This window comes from Molothrus ater, chromosome 3, assembly GCF_012460135.2.
Source record: "Molothrus ater isolate BHLD 08-10-18 breed brown headed cowbird chromosome 3, BPBGC_Mater_1.1, whole genome shotgun sequence".
Lineage (NCBI taxonomy): Eukaryota > Metazoa > Chordata > Aves > Passeriformes > Icteridae > Molothrus > Molothrus ater.
The window spans coordinates 4,235,503-4,254,339 of NC_050480.2; the positions used below are offsets into that span (position 1 = coordinate 4,235,503).

At 46.2% G+C, this 18,837-nt stretch overlaps 1 protein-coding gene and 1 long non-coding RNA gene across 6 annotated transcripts in view; both read left to right on the top strand.

Annotated features, from left to right (window-relative positions):
* Nucleotides 1-1,211, top strand: part of LOC118684549 (uncharacterized) — a 49,264-nt gene extending 48,053 nt beyond the window's left edge. For both annotated transcript variants that reach the window (XR_008508263.1, XR_004979860.1), the window contains exon 4: nt 841-1,211. This is a non-coding gene — a long non-coding RNA (uncharacterized LOC118684549). The remainder of the gene's footprint in view (nt 1-840) is intronic.
* Nucleotides 1,212-1,544: 333 nt separating this feature from the next.
* RTN4 (reticulon 4) overlaps nt 1,545-18,837 on the top strand; it is a 40,445-nt gene continuing 23,152 nt past the window's right edge. Inside the window, exons 1-3 of one of the 4 annotated variants that reach the window (XM_036379438.2) lie at nt 1,545-2,070; nt 15,418-15,474; nt 16,275-18,701. In XM_036379438.2, the coding sequence (XP_036235331.1) occupies nt 1,620-2,070; nt 15,418-15,474; nt 16,275-18,701 (2,935 nt within the window). In that variant the 5' untranslated portion in view covers nt 1,545-1,619. The remainder of the gene's footprint in view (nt 2,071-15,417; nt 15,475-16,274; nt 18,702-18,837) is intronic. The other 3 variants (XM_036379439.2, XM_036379440.2, XM_036379443.2) reach the window with 3 other exon arrangements.

The following is an 18,837-nucleotide window of genomic DNA, read 5'->3' on the forward strand; positions in this document are numbered from 1 at the left end:
AACTGATCCCCCCTGGGAGCTTCTGCTCTGGGCTGGATGGGACAGCTCAGAGAATGTCCATCCCTGCATCCATTGCACAAGGGAAGTGACAGGAGAGCTGCTTCTTTTCCTTAACTTCTCCTGTCTCACTGAACTGGCAGCTGCTTGCTCCGAGTGTTTCCATGAACTAATCTTTCATACAGGACAATAAATCATCTGTGGGTTAAAAACCCATCATAATGTTGGAGTAGTGTTAAATATAGAATTATAAGGCCTTTTGGTATTATTGAGGCAGCTGTGTGGGTGGAAATTGCATCCAAATAGAAGCTATTTTAGTTAAATTAAGTGTTGCCCTAAGGGCTTTGGCCAATGTTCCATCTCTGAGCAGAAAGCTGGAGACCACACCAGAGTCGAACACGAGGTAGGTGCCAAGTTTTCTTCTGCTCTCCCTCTCCTCTTCCTTACCTCTTTCCATTCCTCTTTTTCCCCCCTTTCCTCTTGCCTTAAATTTCGTCTTCCCTTTTTCTTCCCTCTTTTCTTTTTCCTCTTTCCTTTATGTTATTCCTTTTTCTTTCATTTTTTCCTCTTTCCTTCCCTTTTCCCATTTTTCCTTCCCTTTTTCCTCTTTTCTTTCCTCATTTTTCCCCTTTTTCCTCTTCCTTCCTTCCTTCTTCTCCTTTTTCCTTCCATTTTTCTCCTTTCTCCTTTAATTTTTCTTTTCCTTTCCATTCTTTCCCGCAGAAGTTATACAATTTAAATTCATTCTCTAAAGAGATGATATCTGTTCATGGCCTTATACCAGCACGGGTGGTTAAACAGGTTTATGTCTTCTGAGAATGTCTCCTCCCTGGTTTTTTTCAGACACGGGAAGGTTTTTGCATCATGTTTTGGTTAAAACTTTCATTCCCATCGGAGGAAGGCGCTGGCTGACTGCACTTCCCGCCCCAGGGATGTGCCTGCGGTGATGGGCGCGATGCCCAAGGAACAGGATTGGGATCGGGGTCGGGACCGGGCCGGCGCCTCGCTGTTCCCGGCCCCGCAGTGCGGCGGCACCAGGGATGGCCCGGGATCCTTCGGTCACATCCAGGGTGAGAGAGGCCGGGCTAGGGCGGATGGGTGCCCGGCGCCGTCCGTGCCCGGGAGCCCAGCCATCCCCTTCTCTTTCTGGAAATCGCTGAGGGTTTCTGGCCGCTGTTTAAAATAACAAAAAAAGAGAGAATGACACTACTCCTGGCCGAGGGGAGCGGTGAATCACGCCATGCACTCCCAGGCTGTCTGTCACGGGGGGATGGAGGGGCCCCGGGCCGTGCCCCGTCTCCTTTGCCGCCCCACCCGCGCTCTCCGGGCTGAACTTTACCCGACTTCTCAGCCCCTCTCCGCCGGCAATCGGGCCCGCCCATCTGATGCATATTCATGGAGGCCACGCCCGAGCCCGCTCTTCATTGGCTGCTCCTCGCTCTCTCCCGCTCCCATTGGCTGGCGTCGCCGCCGCTCCGGGCGCTGGGCGGGGCGGGCGCGCCCGCGCCTCCCGGGCGGTGACTCACAGGGCGTGGAGTGCGGGTCCCGCAGCGGCGGCGGCAGCGCAGCCCGCGCCTCCCCCCGCTCCCGCACTACTCATTGTTCCGCCCGCTCCAGGCACCATGGACGAGCTGGACCAGTCGCCCCTGGTCTCCTCCTCCTCCGGGCCAGCCCGGCCGCAGCAGCCACAGTTTAACTACCAGTTCGTGCTCGACGACGAGAAGGAGGAGGAAGAAGAGGAGGAAGAGGAAGACGAGGACGAAGACTTCGACGAGCAGCTGGAGGTGATGGAGAGGAAGCCTGCCGCGGCTCCCGCCGCAGCCCCGCAGGAGCGGCCGCCACAGCTGCTGGACCTCGGTGGCCCCGCCGAGCCGCCCCGCCCCGCTGCTCCGGAGCCGCCGCAGCCCGACTGGAGCCCCCGGGGAGCTGTGTCCTCTTCCTCCTCCTCTGCCACGACGCCGTCCCCCGCGCAGGAGCAGGTCCCGGCCCCCGCCCGGCCCGCGCAGCCCCAGCCGCCCAAGCCCGAGCCTGCTGCTGTTCCCCGGAGCAGAGGGTCCTCCTCCGGCTCAGCTGGTGAGTGCTCCCGCCCCGGGCCCGGGGAGGGCGGCGGCCGGCCGGGGGAGCCTCCACTCGAGCCGCTCCGGTCCTCGAGCCCCGCTGCCCCGCCGGGAGGTTCCCTTTGTCTGCCGGCCCTCGGCCGCCTCCTGCGGCATCGCTCCCTCCCCTCAGCCGCGCTCGGGCGCGGCCCCGCTCCCCGCGGCCCCGCCGCAGCTCATGCTGGAGAAAGGGCTCCCCCTCCCCTTTCTTTCTTTTTTTCTTTTCTTTTTTTTTTTTTCATTATAATTTCTTCTCTTTCCCTCCTCCTCCCCTCTGTGTTATGCTAATGGCGGGAGGGGGAAGCGCCGCCCCGGCCGCCGCCTCGCACATGGGCCGCCCGGGGGCGAGGCCGCCGCCGCCGCCGCCTGGCAACGGCCGCGTCGCGGCGGGAGCGGGGGGCGAGCCCGGGGTACCGGCCGAGGCCAGAGACAGCGGCCGTGTCCGGCAAACCGGCTGAGCCCCGCGGGGACGGCCCTGCCCGCGGTACCGGCCGAGTCCCGAGGGACCGGCCGCGGCGTCGTCGCGGCTCCGGCAGCTTCTCTCCCGGCGCAGAGCCCTCCTCCCCTCGCCGCATTGTCCCAGGCACGGTTCCCCCCGGGGCGGCCCGGCACTGCGGGTTTGGGCGTGGGAGCGCGGGGGAGGAGGGAAACATAAGATACTTGTAATCTTACTCATGTTTAACACAGCGCCTGGAGGGAGGGGCGAGGCGAGGGACTGCGGAGCCGCCGGCCCTCCACCTGGCCGGCACAGCCCTGCGGCCGCAGCCTGCGTGGGGACGCCGCGCCCCGGCCGCGGACTGCGGGGCTGAGCCCCCGAGAGGGAAGCGGTGACCCAGGGAGGAATGTGCGGTAGCACAAAGGGAGACCGGGCTGCTCGCCGCTCTAGGTGTGGCAGTCCTGGATAAGAATGTCAGCCTCGCGTCCTGGATGGCCACGGCTTAGCCACGGCTGTCACCTGGGGCTTCTCCAAGGCGTCGCCCCGTAATGTGGGGGTTCGGCGGAGCACAGGGCTGTGGAGCGGAGGGCGTGTCACCCCCAACAATTGCTGGTGCTGCCCGATTGCCAGAGCCCTTCTCAGGTCTAATCCGGGAGCTGACCCGCATGACTAATGCCTTGCATGCGGATTGCGAGTGTGCTTTGGCTCCACTTCCCCTTAATTCAAAGTAGAAGAGCTGACTTGAGGCCACTAAAACAGTGACAAGGAACGAATTCAAGTGCCTTGAGATCGTCATGGTGTGTGCTTACCTTCATTGCTGTTGTGGTGTTGGGATGTTGTAAAGATGCAGGATTTTAATAATAACTAAACACCACAGTATGAGGGGCCATGATACTCAAGATCTAATTTAAAAAAATCTGTAACAATACTTTTAAAAAAGGCCTGTCAAAACCTGAATTTAGTTTTTTCAGAGGAAGTTTCACAATGCCTTTTATTTGCATGTGTGATGGGACTTTATGGGTACTTGTGTCTTTCACGAAGCCTACTTTGTTTTGTTCTTCTGGAAGCTCTCTATGTAGCAATATGCCAAGGAGATGAATTTTTTTTGTTTCCACCATTTGGAGGACAGATGATGACAAAAGCTTGCAACAGACTGAAGAGGAGGGATTCTATATGATGGATGAACAAAATTTTTTCTAGGCGTGTTCTCTGAGTGGAGCTCTGGATGGTTTAAACAGAACTGAATGGAAGAAATAGGATCTACCAAATCATGTTGCTTTAAAAAGGAGGGATGAAAGCATGTTTTCTGGAAGTGATTTGGATTTTTTTTCCCTCTCTGACCCCTGAAGGATAAGGCAAAAAGAGCACAGTAATTCCTGAAATAGTTCTGTGTTAGAGACCTAACTGTGAGAATTGCGTAGTATAGCTGAGAAGTGGCATCAAGGAGTGATTTTAATTTGTCAGTGATGATTAATTTAGGGCTCTGAAGTAAGGACTGGCATCTGGGGGAGGCCTGGTTTCCAAAGACAAGGTGTTGTAACACAATGCTCATCTAATGATGAGTTGAAATATTAGAAGCTCTGTACTTGAAACTCCGGGATGAGAGCAAATGATGTTGATAAAAGTATTGCCAGGTTATCTCACGAGTACTTTGCCCTTCTCAGATGCAGGAGCACTTAGTTCCATCATGTTAGATATCCATTTAAACATCAAATATTTGTTAGTTTTGCATTTAGCAGTGGGTGTTAAAACCGTCTGGGTCAAGATATTTGGCTTGGTTTCAAATGAGTTCACTCTCAGTCATGCTGGGAGACTTGCAAAATGAATTTGCTGCCTGCAACTGGTGGCAGGGTGGCCATGGCAGGGACAGCCACGTGGTCCTGTGGTTTGCTCTCTGCAGAGTTGTTGTTTCACTTACTTTGAGCTCTGCTGTTTGAATTTCAGGTCTAACTGAAGAATTGCAATTCACAGTCTAGAAATTTTGAAAAAAAAATCTCTTCATATTTGAAATCTAATGCTTTCATTTATGAGGATTTGAGGCAAATGACTTTGAAATTCTGTTTCCAGGAGGAGGAGAGTATGGCCTGTAGCAGAGAATAGTAGGGCTTCTTTTATCTGCAACAATTGGCCATGGTGCTGCCTTTTGGCAGTGGAACAATAGCAAAAATATATTACCTGCTTGATGGCCCATTGAAATGGATTTTATGTATATATGGAGGTGTTTTTAAAAAGAAAACCTTTGTAATTGCTTTTAGTTACACACTTAAGAGTATTCAGTATCATTGTGACATAATTATATATAATGCAAGTCCCTGACAGGGTAACAGCAGCCTACCTTCTGAAGAGCTAATATAAATATTTGCAGGAGGAGAAAACAAGCAGGAGCTCTGCACTCAAACTTGGCTTCTCCTGAATGATTTCTGGGCTTTTTGTACTTGCTCTTTTGTGAGTAGCAGAAACTACAGTTCTGGCAAGATTACTGCTTAAATCTTCTGATTACCTGAATTTACATAGAGTGAAAAAAAAATAAAATTCAGAAATAGTTATCCATGGTCAAAGTAGTACCCTTTTTTTTTGGCTAGCTGCCCAAAGTAAGGATAACCAGTGTACTATGATGGGTAGATACCACTTTGCTTCTTCAAGCCCTAGATTCTGCAGCAAAAGGAGGCTCATAGATCACTTTTCTGGAAGAGACTGGTGTGTTTTGGAGTTAAGCTGCACTTACCGGAAGGCTGTACATGAAATCCACCAGACTGGCCCTAGGCCAGCATGCAGAGAGAATAAAGATGTTTCCTTGTAAGTCTGTTGCCTTCAGCTGACCTGGGTTAAATACATATGCAAACGTTGTGGAGGGCCAGTTTATTAATTAGTCTTGCTTTTCCACGTGATTATGTAGGATTTTTTCTGGAATTCATCCATGCTGAGGAGAGGTCTCAGGAAGGTTTGCCAGCCAGTGTCATGCAGAGGTCAGCAGAGCTGCCTGGAGCTGTCCCTGGCCAGGCTGAGCCCAGCCGCAGGAGGTGCTGAATAAATGCAGATCCATACTTGCTCTGCTCAGCCCAGTGAGGACCTTTTACCCTGCTCATCCTGCATTTGCATTTGATCCAAATTCTAAACCAGCAGATTTGCTCCTCAGATTTCTTTCTGTTGTGCTGCTGTGTCTGCATGGACTCCTTCAGAGGAGTTGTGTGCATTTTAAGCACAGGATGCAGCATGACTTGGAAAAAACAGAGTTGTCCTTGAATGCTGTCACTTGTGACTTTCATTTGCACCCTTCATTTATTACCCACTGTAATAAATATGTAATAAATAATTATGTACCCACTGATCTTCAGAGTTTCTCTGAGGTGCAAGACATTTTCTCTTCCCAAGTATAGTCAGCAAAGCTCTGAGGGAGGTGCTCATAACCTGGATTATCTAATTTAGAATGTGATTTTTTTGGAAAAAATTCTGTTGTAGAGAGGAGAATAATCTGCAACTTGACTGTATAGTAAACCTTCATTTTCACATTTCATGTTTCCATCTTGGTGAGTTCAGCAAAGGATCATTTTCTTTATTCAGTTTTATTCATGGTCATGTGCAGTGTCTAGCACTGGGGGCCTGCTTCTGTACTGAGCTGGTGTCAGAGTTTCAGAAGCCAAGCAGCCCTGACTCTGGTGAGCAGGAGTGTGTGCAAGGACAGCCCTGCCAAGTTTGATGGTGTCTTTGCCTTGTGTGTGTGTGCCTGGACTCGCTTTCCAGGATAAAACCACACAGTTCCACCTACCCTATAATGATGGAGCCCTCAGGGAAGTTTTGGATTGCACTGGGAGTTTTCCCCTTGGAGATGAAATCCTCCAAACCACAGGTTAGGAGGCACTGAGGAGCTGCTGTTTGTTTGCGCTCCTTCCCCTCCTCCCAGCCTGTACTCAGGAAGTTTCCAGCTCGGCTATGGAGTGACCACTGCCTTGTTGCATCACCACTGGTGGCCACAGAACCTCTTTCTTATCTCACAGATAACCACAAACAGCAGCACTTGTGGAAGCTGAGGGAATGTTCAGGCTCCCCAGTCAGAGGTTTTCTCCAAGTTGCTGGGAAAGCAGATGTTGTGTTCATTTTTCATCCTCCAGTGCCCAGGATTTTGGAGAGCACTCAGGCCAAGAGCCTGGCTGCTTAGGAGGAGCCATTTAGGCATCAGTCTTCTTACCCCTGGAGCCCAGTTCCCATGCTGCTGGAATTCTGGGGGGCTCTGGTGGTGGCCACACAGTTTTGGGGGGATTTTGAGGCTTTTTGCCTGTTTCCATGTCCGTTCTGCCACACCCAGCTGCTTGATGGCTGTCCTGTGATCCTGGCTTTGTGTGCTGGGAAGGAACAAAGGGTGGTTAGCCTTCAACTGGAGCACTTGGTGTGCTGGAGTGATATTTCTTTATTTTCTGTTAATATTTTGACAAAAGCTTCTTCTTTTTATTTGTGCTGGCAGGTTTCTATAGTAACTCTGAAACTCAGATAGAAAAATTAGCAAAGCATAGTTCAATCTGAAAATGTCCTTTGGGTTCTAGTTTGGAGGCAAGGAAACAGTTCTTGGTTTTTTTATTGGCTAGAAAATTGAAAGCAGCTTGGAGCTTACAGGTAAATTATCTGAAGATATTCAGAAATGCTTATACATGAAGTAGGAGGAAAATTGTGTAACTCTCAAGCTGCTTTAGAAATGAAAGGAAAAAAAAGAGCTATTATTGCCAAGTAAAAATAGTGAACTGTGAGACCTCAGTAGAAAAGTAATGTTTTAATGCAGTTTTTAAAAAAATTCTTTGTTTATGATCTAAAGTAGAAATGACTCCTGTGTATGATTTGGAAACACTGCATGTTTTCTACTTATTCTGCAGTCTCAGTTTTTAGGGCAGCATAGGACAGCCAGAACTGAGCTGCTGCACTCCAGACAGATGACATGCTTGGTGGATGGCTTTTTTAATTGGCCTTTCCATCAATAAGAACTATTACAACAGCATAAAATAATGGCCTTATTAATATTCACAAGGTCTGAGAAAATCAAATTATCTCAGTGGAATGTTTTTTATCTTTCAAATGGAAATAATCAATCTGCTGCCAGCTGTAGCTGTCAAAATATGAAGATTTTAAGTTAGGTTAGATTTTATGTTTTTAAATTACTGATTTTCCCCATGATTTCCCATGATTTAATGGTTTTATCTCAATTTGTTGCTTTTCTGATGAATAAAGAAAAAATACTTTTAATTTTATCTCCCTCTCAATGTAGGAGTATTGGGAATACCAGTTTAACCTCCATGGTTTTGCTGGGAGACTTGCTTTGTGTCTGAGATGCTCCCAGCTTCTACTGCAGCTTTTTAATGAGCAGGGCAATCATGTCATCAGCTCCATCAGCTAGGGAGAATATGTTAGCTAAGATGTCTTAAATGAGACACAAGACTGAGATAAATATAAACTTTCCTGTTGCCAGTTAAAATGTTCTCAGTCTGTCAAAATCCTCCTGCTTATCCAGTCAGCACTGGTTGGTGACAGTTTTCCTTGAACCCTGCTCTCCCCTCTTTTCTGACAGGAGAGCAAATTCCTTCATGCCTGTCTGTGTGTGTGTCCCCTGTGTGTGGCAGGGCGAGCAGTGCCAAGGAAAACAGACCAAGGAGCATGTGTGAGGCCTTGCAGAGCAGCTTGGGGCTCAGAACACAAAGGAACAAGCCAGGAGAAAAATGGCACTGGTGACACAGAGGCTCCTTCTTTGTGGGCTTCAGCCAGGTCTGCTCAGAGAGATGGATTTAAAGGGCTTTGAACCAAGGCTTCCTTTAAAGATCACACTGATAGACAAGAAAATTGGGGTTTCCCTGTGTATTTAAAAAAAAGAAATGGTTGGGCAAAATCTGTATTGACCAAAATCTCCTGTAATGCTGTTGATACGTGATCCCCTTGGGAGTCAGGAGGTCATCAAGGCTCTGAATCTTCATATTGCTTTTCCCCTTTAATCAAAATATATTCTGCAGATACTGATGGCTACACTGAGTCCATGTTCTTACTCTCTGTATCTCATCCATCAGACATCTTATGCACCATTTTGTTTTATTTTGCAGACTGTAAGCTCTTGTGTCAGAGGCTTGTCACACAAGGTAATGTGTTGGGAAGAGATGCCAAAAGAAATCAGCAGCATCTCGTCTCTATTCTTTAAAGATTATTTTAGTTAATAAATACATTCTTCTGCAATGATAAGGTTGCTCATCTAAATACTGCTTAATTTGTTTAATTGTGGGGAAAGCAGGGAAAAATCCATCTGTACAAATCAGTGAAAGGGAATCTTATGATTGGTATAATCTCTAAAATTAAATTGGATAATGTCTGCATAATGATAGGATTTGCATGGCTCTTTAGACCTCCTGCCTTTGAATAAGTTCTGATGTAATTACTCTATTTTTCTGCTTTGTGGCACTGCCAGAACTCAAATTTCTATTTGTTATTTCAACTTATGGTTAACGTGTCTGGGTCTCAAGGAAGAGTTACTTAGTTTTTAGAGGAATTATCTAGGTTTTTTTGGTTACAAATGTTGCCAAAGACTGAGTGCTTGGATTTAAAGCTGTGTCTAGCTGGACACGTGTGTTTGCACTTGGCTACATTGTTTCTTTCTGCTTCTTTTTAATCAACACATTGAAACAGTATAAATTGCTGTCTGTAAATGCTGAATCTGGGAATGCTCGTGTTTTAGATGGTTTTAAATTAAGGTTTTACTTTGCTATTAAACACATTTGATTTCTATATTAAATATAGTTGTGATTGTGAAGTGGGCATTTCAGGCCATCAGAGGGGGGCTGTGAACAGCTGGGGTTAATTGTGGCCACCTGACTTCAGTAAAGGGAGGCTGTGCCCCCACCTGATGCTAATTTGGGTAATAAAGCAGAATTTCTGTGCTTGGAGTCGGTACCTTGCAGGGGGAAGGTACAGCCAAGGTGTGTGGTGCTGAGCTGTGCCATTTACTCCTCCCTGAGCTTTGGGAGGAGAACAGAACAGGAGCAGAACAGTTTTCTCTTTGTTCCTGAGAGGGTTTCATTTCCTCGTGGTGAGCTCCTGTGGATTGCTGGGCAGGGAAAGGTATGTGCATCCTGTTTGTGGGAATTCTGTGTGCTCTTGGTGTGAGAGGAGTGAAAAGTTTCTTTGGAGCTGAACTGGGGGACTTTTTTCTCTGTTTGTTTAGTTTTGCTAACAAAAGATGCCTGATAAAACGCTGTTCCTGCTGTGAGGGGACGAGGGGTGACACTCGGTGAATGAGGGACTTTTAGCAGAAAGTGGCATTAGAGAAGCACTCTCTGAAATGCTTTGGGTCCTGGCCCTGGTGTTGCCGACCAAAGTGGTTGCAAGAGTGAGGTGAGAATGGTGGCTGTGCCTGAGTGTTTAATGGCCTTTTGGAAACACCGTGGTGGTGGGCTCTTAATTTGGCAGCCTGGGAATTGTAACAGGGAACGTTGTGACAGAGCCAGGATTAATTTCTCTTCCTTGTGTCCCTCTGTCCATGCTTTGGTTGGCACTTGGGCGTTGCAGGGGAATGGAGCTGCCTTTCTGTTCACTGAAGAGCTGATCAAAAGGAGAAGAAATGCACACAGCTCACCTCTGTCCCGGTGCTTTACAGGGACAGCTTGCCTCAGGTGGAGCTATTTTAAAAGAGGAGAAGCTGTGAAATTGGACCATGTAAAAATGATATTAAAAAAAAACTTACAAACCAGTTGGATTATAGATTTCTGCTTAGACAACAAGAAAATGTTATTTGCTGGAGAGCTGTTTGCAGAAACAGACAATTTAAAATGCTCGTTTGAACTTGTTTTCTTCATGCACTTCAAATAGTGCAGCCCAACTCTCCCCGCAGGTGATGCGTGATTCCACTTTGCAGTAATTGCCATGAAGGGCTGAAATGACCTACAGCTGGGTTTGTTAATGATCAAAGGTCTTGGCTCCTTTTGTGATCCCAGCTGTGATGCCCTCAGGGTGTCCAAAATGGAGCTCCATTTTCCCCTTTAAATCTTCAACAACTCCCATCTTCTGTAGCAGCCTGCACACTTTCCTCCTAAGATTTCCAAATAATTTCCTAAACTGGAAACTTCTCTTTAAAAACTTAGACCTGTAACTAAAAAGAGCCAAATGAGAAAAACTAATGAGTTGCTGTGACTCTGCAGCCTGATCTAATGATGTGAAAAGGTGCTATTAATAGTTAATGTTCTTCATCTTGAATGGTTTAAATATTTGGTGAAATCCCGTATTTAGAACAATCACATCATAACAGGAGATGATTTAAATGGAGTTTGTGTAGGCAGCTACTTTTCTCAGGAAATTCTTGTGAAGTTGTGTGCCCTTGTTTTGTACTGCAGTAGGAAATTAGGCATCTGAGAACTTGAAATAATTAACTTTTAAATGGCCACATGTGTTGCTAAACAGCTTGAGATAGAAATGCTGCTGGGGCAGCCTCCACTGTGGGCACATGAGCAACTTGGTTTGCATTGAAGGAACAATTTCTCTTTCATATCTGCCCTGGAGGGGTTGCTGCAAATGGAACTTTTCCATGACTTGTGAGTCATGTCACAGATGCCATTCCTTGGAGTATTAATTTTCCCCTGTTTTCCTTTATTGTTAAATATTTATGTTAACAGGAGAGGCCTTTCACAATGTCCCACTGTGGGAGGTCTGTAAGGTAAAAGCAGTCCCTGGCCTGTTAGTTGGTGTCTTGCTCATTTCCTAGGCTTGCAAAGGTGGTGAAATGGATTCTTAGACTCCATTTTTGCTCATTTTTCAAGACTAGCAGGCATTTTCCAGCAATCTAATCCAGGAAGTGGTTTTGAAGCTCTGGAGGCTGAAACTGCCACCGAGCAGCCTAATGCAGCCTCCTGCCAAAGCCGAGCTGGGCAGCAGGTGAGGTTTGCTCAGTGTTTCTGTGGGTTTTGTCTGGTTTAATGCTGAGCTCATACACAAATTGAGGAGGGCAGCAGAACAATGAAGCTGTGTCAGCACAGTTCTGCTGCTGCTGACTGGAAGGAGACACATGGGAGCAGAGGGAAGGGTCCTCCACTTACACAAATCCAGTGAGGAGGGACAGGAATTGTTCTGGCTCAGTCCTTATTTTCTCTGACTAGACTGAAGTCCTCTGCTTTCCTTTGGCAACTATATTTTTTGGGAAGCAAAAAGGCTCTTTTCTCATAAATTGATTTTCTTGGAATTGTCAGTTTGCTTACTTAATTTTGAACATTTTTCTCTGGAAATATTTGGAAAGAACTTTCATTAGTTGTGTGAGAAATCTCCCTTTATTTCTCTACTTTTTATCTGAGATTTTGGTATTTAAATGTGAAGTTTTATGCTGGTAATGTCAGCATCTTGTAACATCAGCAGTTAGTGGAAATCAGCAAAAATTAAAATGAGGGTTTAAAATTACACATCTTTGTCACGCTGGTGTCAGGTTCTTTATTTTTAAACAACACTGAAATCTGATTCTCATTGAAGGACATTATATTTTAGCTGAAATCATAATGCAGTTTTAAAATATGAGACTTCATGCTAATGAAAGAAGCAACGGGACTATTTGTGGGTGTTTTGTTTTTTGGTTTTGAGGGTTTTTTTTAGGGAATATTTAATTTGCATAAATCCAAGGTAAAAATTGCAGAATGTTTCTGGTTAAAACCAGGCACGTAAAAAAGTTCTCTAAGAGCCATCAATTGGAGTGCTTCAGTAGCTCATATAAAGTGGTACCACTCATAAATAAGAGGTCAGCCTCTATCTTGGCTGCAATGCTGAAAGAGCTTTACTAACTTGCATCATTATGAAATTTTGGCTGAAAAACTTTAGAGTAAGAACTCTTTTTGTGGAGATTGTGTTCATTTTGAAGTCTCATTCTTTTGTGTTTCATGAAACAAAATCACAAAATCTGTCTTCTGATGGAAGTGTTAACTGAGCAGTTCATCTTAGTGAAGGAGTTTGAGTTAGGATTTGTAAAAAGTTATGATCTGTAAGAAGATCACTTAGATTTTTTTTCTGTATGTATTTGGGTGAAGATTTAGTAGTGAAACTCACTTTGTATGTCAGTTAAGGTGTTTTGAATATCTACTTTTGCTTGGCAATATTGTTGCTCAGAGCTTGATGTATTCAGAAGTTTATTTACTTGGTTCTGTTGTGTTGCTTGTTTGGGTGGGTTTTTTTTTTTTTTGTCACCTAATTTCTGCCTTTGAGATGCAAATAGGAGAAGGCACCCCTGGTGATGGATCCTAGAAGTGTCCTACTTACCCACAGAGCTGTGTTTCTGAGAGGTTTCTACCTCCACATGGGAGGTGGGGATGCTCCAGCATCCAGTGTCACTGCTGGCAAAAATCCCTTTCACCATGTCACTTCAATTGCACTGTGCAGAGAGTGCTGCTGATGGGGACTTGTCCTACTCCATTTTCCCTGCTTGCCTGGAGGTGTTACACAGGGCCCACAAGGGCAGCAAAAATCCATTCTATCTTTTTCCTTTGAGCAGGAAAAATGCCTTTCTGATGTGGGTGGAGGGAGAGTGGGTGGTTCTCCTTGGCTGGTTAGGAAACACTGCTTTTATGTAATCTCTTTTCACACTCCAGCCATGTGTGGAAAATAAAGTTTGGGTGTGGACACAATATCTTTCCATTAAGAGAACCTGGGAATTCAGTGGCTGCCATAGGGCTGGCATGGGACTGTGTTGGGTAAATGGAAGCCACAGCTCAGGAGGAGTTTTTGCCTTGTGCAGTCTAAAGGAAACACTGAAAAATGAGAGCCCATGCTCTTAAACCTAGTGCCCTTCCCCAGAAACTGAAACCTCTGTCTCTGGGGCTGGAAAGAGTTCAAAAGATTTTAAAAGTGGAATTTTTGGTAGAGATTGCAGCTGGCCTTTGGACAGGAAGGGAGCAGCACCTTTCAGGGATGACTTGTGTGTTTTCCCCTTCACCTCCTTGCCCCTCAGTGGACTCTGCTGTGTTTGTTTGCCCTTCCTCCTGCATTTCCACCTCCTCTGCCTTGGTGTTGGTTTCCCTGGAAGGCCCTTTTCTGTTGGGCTGTCAGGGTTTCTGTTCACAACCTGGTCCCATCAGGTCCATCCTGCTTTTTCTCCTGCCCCAAAGCACAGACCCTCAGACATCTGATTCCCCAAGCCCCTTCCAGTACATCTGGGATGATCTGCAGGAGGGAGAGTGTGTGGTTTCAGGAGAGGTGTGGGCTGAGGAGCAGTCTCTGCTTGTGGAAAGGATCCTGGTGAGCCAAGAGCTGCTGGAACAAAGGGCCTGCAGTGAGTGGCACTTGGTGTAGCAGTTCTGTGACTCTGTCACGTACCCATCAGTTGTCCTCCAGTGTGGTTTTTGTCCTTTAAAGCTTTGCCACCATTGAGCTGGGACAGTGCTTTAACGTGCTCTAAATTTGGAATTGAGGTTTCTCTCTATATGGTCCTTAATGGAAAGATGTCATTTTTAGAAAACTGAGCAGAAATGCCTTTGGCCCAGCAGGAATTGAGGACCCTTCTGAATACCAAGGCCTACACTCAGCTTTATTTCTTACTCTGTTTTCTGTTGTCTTCAGGTGATACTTAAAATCCACGAAATATAGCAAGAGAGAAATGTTCTGTGAAGCAAACCCAATGACTGTATAGTGTGACAGGAAATGCAGGTTGTGAGGATTTTTGGAACATTGCTGTTGGATTAACTTGAATAAGCCAGACAGGTCATGAGTGTCTGCAAATGGCATCACTTCTACACAAGTCATGGTTTAGTGCCAAAACACAACTTAATGCCCTGTCTGACTGTTATTATATATGTGCTGCTGCAACTACCATATTTCTTACCTCTTGACTTTCATATTTTAAAATCAATTGTTTCTATTATCCTTTGCTTTTAATAATAATAATAAAAAAAGGCCAAAAATATCCCCACCTCTTTTACAGTACTTGATTTTGTCCAGGCACATAGCAAAATTAAAGATTGTTGGTGTCTGTACTGAGAATAAAAGTCTAAGTGCTTTAATATATTTTTTTTCTCCACTAATGCAATTGATGTAAATTGCGAATATTCTTTACCAGCCTCAATGTGAAAACTTTATGCACTTTTCAGGATGAAATAAATTTGCCTAAGTGGTGGTATTCTCACATCAATGTCAAGCCAACAGGCCATGATGGACCTGGGAGAAGCACTGCTGCTGGCACAGAAATCCAGAGAAGGACTGGTTTGGCTTTGCCTCTTTCCTCATGATGGCTGGTGCTGCAGCTTTGAGTGGAAAGTGGAGAACTGGATTTGTCTTGGGAGATGTTGGGCTTAAAGCAAACTCAGCAAAGCCAAATACATTCCTTGGATCATGCTAAAAAAGGCTTTAAAAATAACAGCTTCCTCTGGGGGCTTGTCTGTATAACACCAAAAGGAAAAGAGTAAAGCCATAAGGCAGCCAGTATGGCCCAGTATGGCTGTGCCTGAGGAGTGCTGTGTTTGTGGGGTGTTCCAGAGCTTGCTTTAGTCATTGAACTTCCACCAGTGTTTGATGGAGTTTGTTGGGGCTGCTCTCACACAAGTGTGGGGGTGTGAAGAGACCTTGGGTGGGGAGAGCTAAGTAAGTGTGCCCCTGGCAATGGCATCGGTGGCTGCCCAGTGGTGTGCAAGGGAATGAAAATAAGAGTAGCTGCCAAGGCGTGTCTCACCCTATGGCTGGTCACTGGCTTGGAGGGTGGAGATCCCTCCGTAAAGATCCCATTGTGAATGGGGAAATCTGGGTGTGGGCTCTCCCAAATCACCTGGCTCTGCTGATGGTGTTCCCTGGTTCTCTTGGGTGTCGGCTGTCGATCTGTTGGGTTCACTGGGAACTGACTCCTTGAGTGCTTTCTCCCCTCTTCACCCTGGCCCTTCCTTCTGCTGAGGTTATTTGTTTGTTTTTCAGATGAGACCCTTTTTGCTCTTCCTGCTACACCTGCGCCTCTGATGCACTCCTCTGCAGGCAAGTTCTTTCTGCTCCCCTTTGTCTGAGTACCTCCTGCCTTTCTGACCTCATTAACCCTTTCCCACTAGTCTGCTTCTACTAAAAGTCAGCATGGGTCCAAGAATAGCCTCTGTCACGTTTTTCAGTTTGGACTTTTTGGTTGATCTATTCCAGATTTTAATATGTATTCATTTGTTAACATTGTAAACTGTTTTATAAACAAGAATCCAGCCATCTGTGAATTCTTGGACCCTTGATGTAGGAGAGAAGTTGGTACTGTTAGCAGGTTAATACCTCAGAGCATAGTTGCTTTACTGATTTAGCAGAAAGATTTAATCTATGGTAACTTTCTGCAGTATTTTAAAGAAGTAAAATTTCCACCTGTAGTATTGATTTAGTGGTTTTTATTAAGTACACCATCCACAAATTTTAAAAAAGGTGTCAAAAAAAGGCTTTGCTGGCACATGTTTGTGCAATATGTTTATGCCCAAGCATCCACACACCCCCTGTCTCTGTCTGCCCTTGCCACCCTCCTGTTCTGGCTTTGTTAATATTGCCCCTGTACAGTCTGACATCTTCAGCTTTACTGAGATCTTTGCACTGCATGAAGTTGCTGCTTCTTGAGCCTCTCGCTCACTTCTCTGCTAGAAGTGAAGTAGAGTAGCTTTAAGTGATAGTGTGTATTAACGGCTCATAGTATCCATGCTAGAGCTTGGGAGAGCCTTTTAGTAGCTAAAATCATGTGAACCTGTTGAAAGTTTGCACTGACTTTAAGAGCACTTGCATTCTCTAACTTTCCTTTCTATCCATGGTCACAGAAAAAGTTATGGACTTGCAGGAGCAGCCAGGTAGCACTAAGGCGCTGGGGCAAGAGGATTTTACTGCAGTCCCGCTTGAGCCTGCTCCTTCTCTTCCCTCCTTCTCTCCTCTCTCAGCTGATCCCTTTAAAGAGCACGCAGCCTTTGGTACCCTCTCAGATGGATTTCCTGCAAGAGGCACTTACAAAGAGAGCTCCAGTGAGGTTTATAAAGAACCTATGAAAAATGCCACAAACCCCTTTCTTGCAGAGGGAAATGAAAAAGACATTTCTGAGATGAAATACTCACAGCCTCCATTTGCTAAAGAAGCAGCAGCCATTTTATCTCCAGCTAAAGAAAAAACACAGCTAGAGGGTCCTGAAGAATTACCTAACCTGGAGAAAACACCTGCAGAGCAGCTGAAAATGTCTCCAGAGTCTCCCCAAGATATATTTGAAAGAAACGAGGAAGATCTCTTCTATAACAAAGACAAGTACAGAGGAGGTGGTGATCATGTTGAAAAAGGGGTGCTGAAAGAAGACCCTCTTAGGAGGGAAGAATATGCAGACTTCAAACCATTTGAGCCAATATGGGAAGTCAAAGGTGCTAGTCATGGACTGAGCAGCATGAGAGAGGATGTTGGAAGGAAGATAGATGCCAAGCTGGAGAGCAGTTTGGATGACAAGTATGGCGTGGGTAAGCTGACTGTGCAGAAGGATTATGAAAGAGACAGTGAAGGCAGTGCTGAAGAGCCCTCCTTCCCAAGCACCCCAGAAGCTGTAAAAGAACCTTACATCACTTGTACTAAATTTGACTCTTCTCCAAGTCCTGGTGGTAACAAAGGCAAATCTCTTTCTCCACTAGAGGAAGGCATTTCAGAAAATAGAACCGACGATGAGAAAAAGATTGCAGAACTGAAAGCTCAGACGGGCCCAGAGCAAGGTGATTTTGCTGCTGGAGCAGGTGGGCAGGAAGGGCAGGGAGCTGACCCTGCTAAAGCACAGGGGGTCCTGCCAGTGACACCTGACAGCACCACAAACATGCCCGAGGGTCTCACTCCTGACCTGGTGCAGGAGGCCTACGAGATGCACGATGCAGCCTGCACAAAGCTGGCTTACGAAACCAAGATCGATTTGGTGCAAACCTCGGAGGCGGCGCAGGAGACTCTGAAACCTGCGGCACAAATCTGCCCCTCCTTCGAAGGCTCGGAGGCCGCTCCGTCGCCCATATTGCCCGATATTGTTATGGAAGCACCGCTGAGCACCGGCACTGCTGGGGCAGAGGCATCTGCTGGGCAGCTGGAAGCTTCCCCACTAGAAACATTTATGCCCACTGCCAAGTATGAGAATGTAAAAGAGGCTGAAAAACCTCCTGTATACCAAGAGGCAGTGAATGTCCCACTGACACAGGCCCAGGAAGCAAAGGAGACATTGGCGTTTAAGCAACCGGATGATGAGAGTAGCACCACTCCTGAAGATCTGGAGACTCCTTATATATCTATTGCATGTGACTTAATTAAGGGAACAAAGGTCTCTGGTGAATCTCCTTCTCCATCTTTCACAGAGTATTCAAAGACACCGGTAGCAGAAAGCATTTCTCAGGATGTGCCTGAAGACAAGGAGCTAGATGGAACCCCGTCTCCACAGTTTGGAAAAGCTGGCCTGTTTAATAGCCAAATGATATCTGACTTTGCTGAGGAAGCAAGTGAAGATCCATCTCTCCTCTTAAAAAGTAAATCCACTGAGAGTATTGCAACTGATGAAGAACATGAGGAGGAAGGACTGGTGGATTCAGTAGCTGCCATGGGCAAGCCTTATCTAGAGTCATTCCAACCCGAGCTGGACTCTTCCAAAATTGTTGCTGCTCCACCGTCTGAGCCAATACCTGCAAAAATAGCCAAGGCAGATAAGATTCCTCTTCAAATGGAAGAGCTGGATGCTTTGGCTTATTCAGCTGATGTATCTGTTGCTATGGAACCAAAAACGGGAGATGACAAAGCTCTCTCACCCATGGAGTCTTCCCCAGTCTCAGTGGAAGAAGACTTTGTGATGTTAGGACATCCTAAAGCTGTTCCTGAGTTTGTGACAGAAGCCACTGACCAAGAAACAATGCACAAAGATGAAGACATCAGTAAGGTGATGCAGGGTGAGAAGCAGCTGCCTTGCCCAGAGCTGCCCTGTGATCTGTCTGTGAAGAATGTAGAAGTAAAAGCTGAGGAAGACAGCAATGCCTTGAAAAAGTCTTTGGAGGCTGTGGACAGAGAAGTGCCTGAAGTATCCACCATGTCCTTACCAGCCACAGATACCTCACCTTTATCTGCTGAAAAAGAGATAGTCAGTGTAGTAAAACCAGGAGCTTTTGAGAAGGAAGCTGAGAAAGAAGCTGCTTCTGTTAAAGAAAAGAAAAAACCTACTGCTGTATTTTCAGCAAAGCTGAATAAGTCTTCAGGTAATCTGTGTATGCTGTCTTGCAGTTTGCTGATCTGCATAATTCTTTAGCTAAACTTAAGCATGCCTTGACTTATTCTTTTTAAATCACTTTCTGTAAACTTCTCTGTAGGCCAAGGGTAACAGAAAATGTCAGT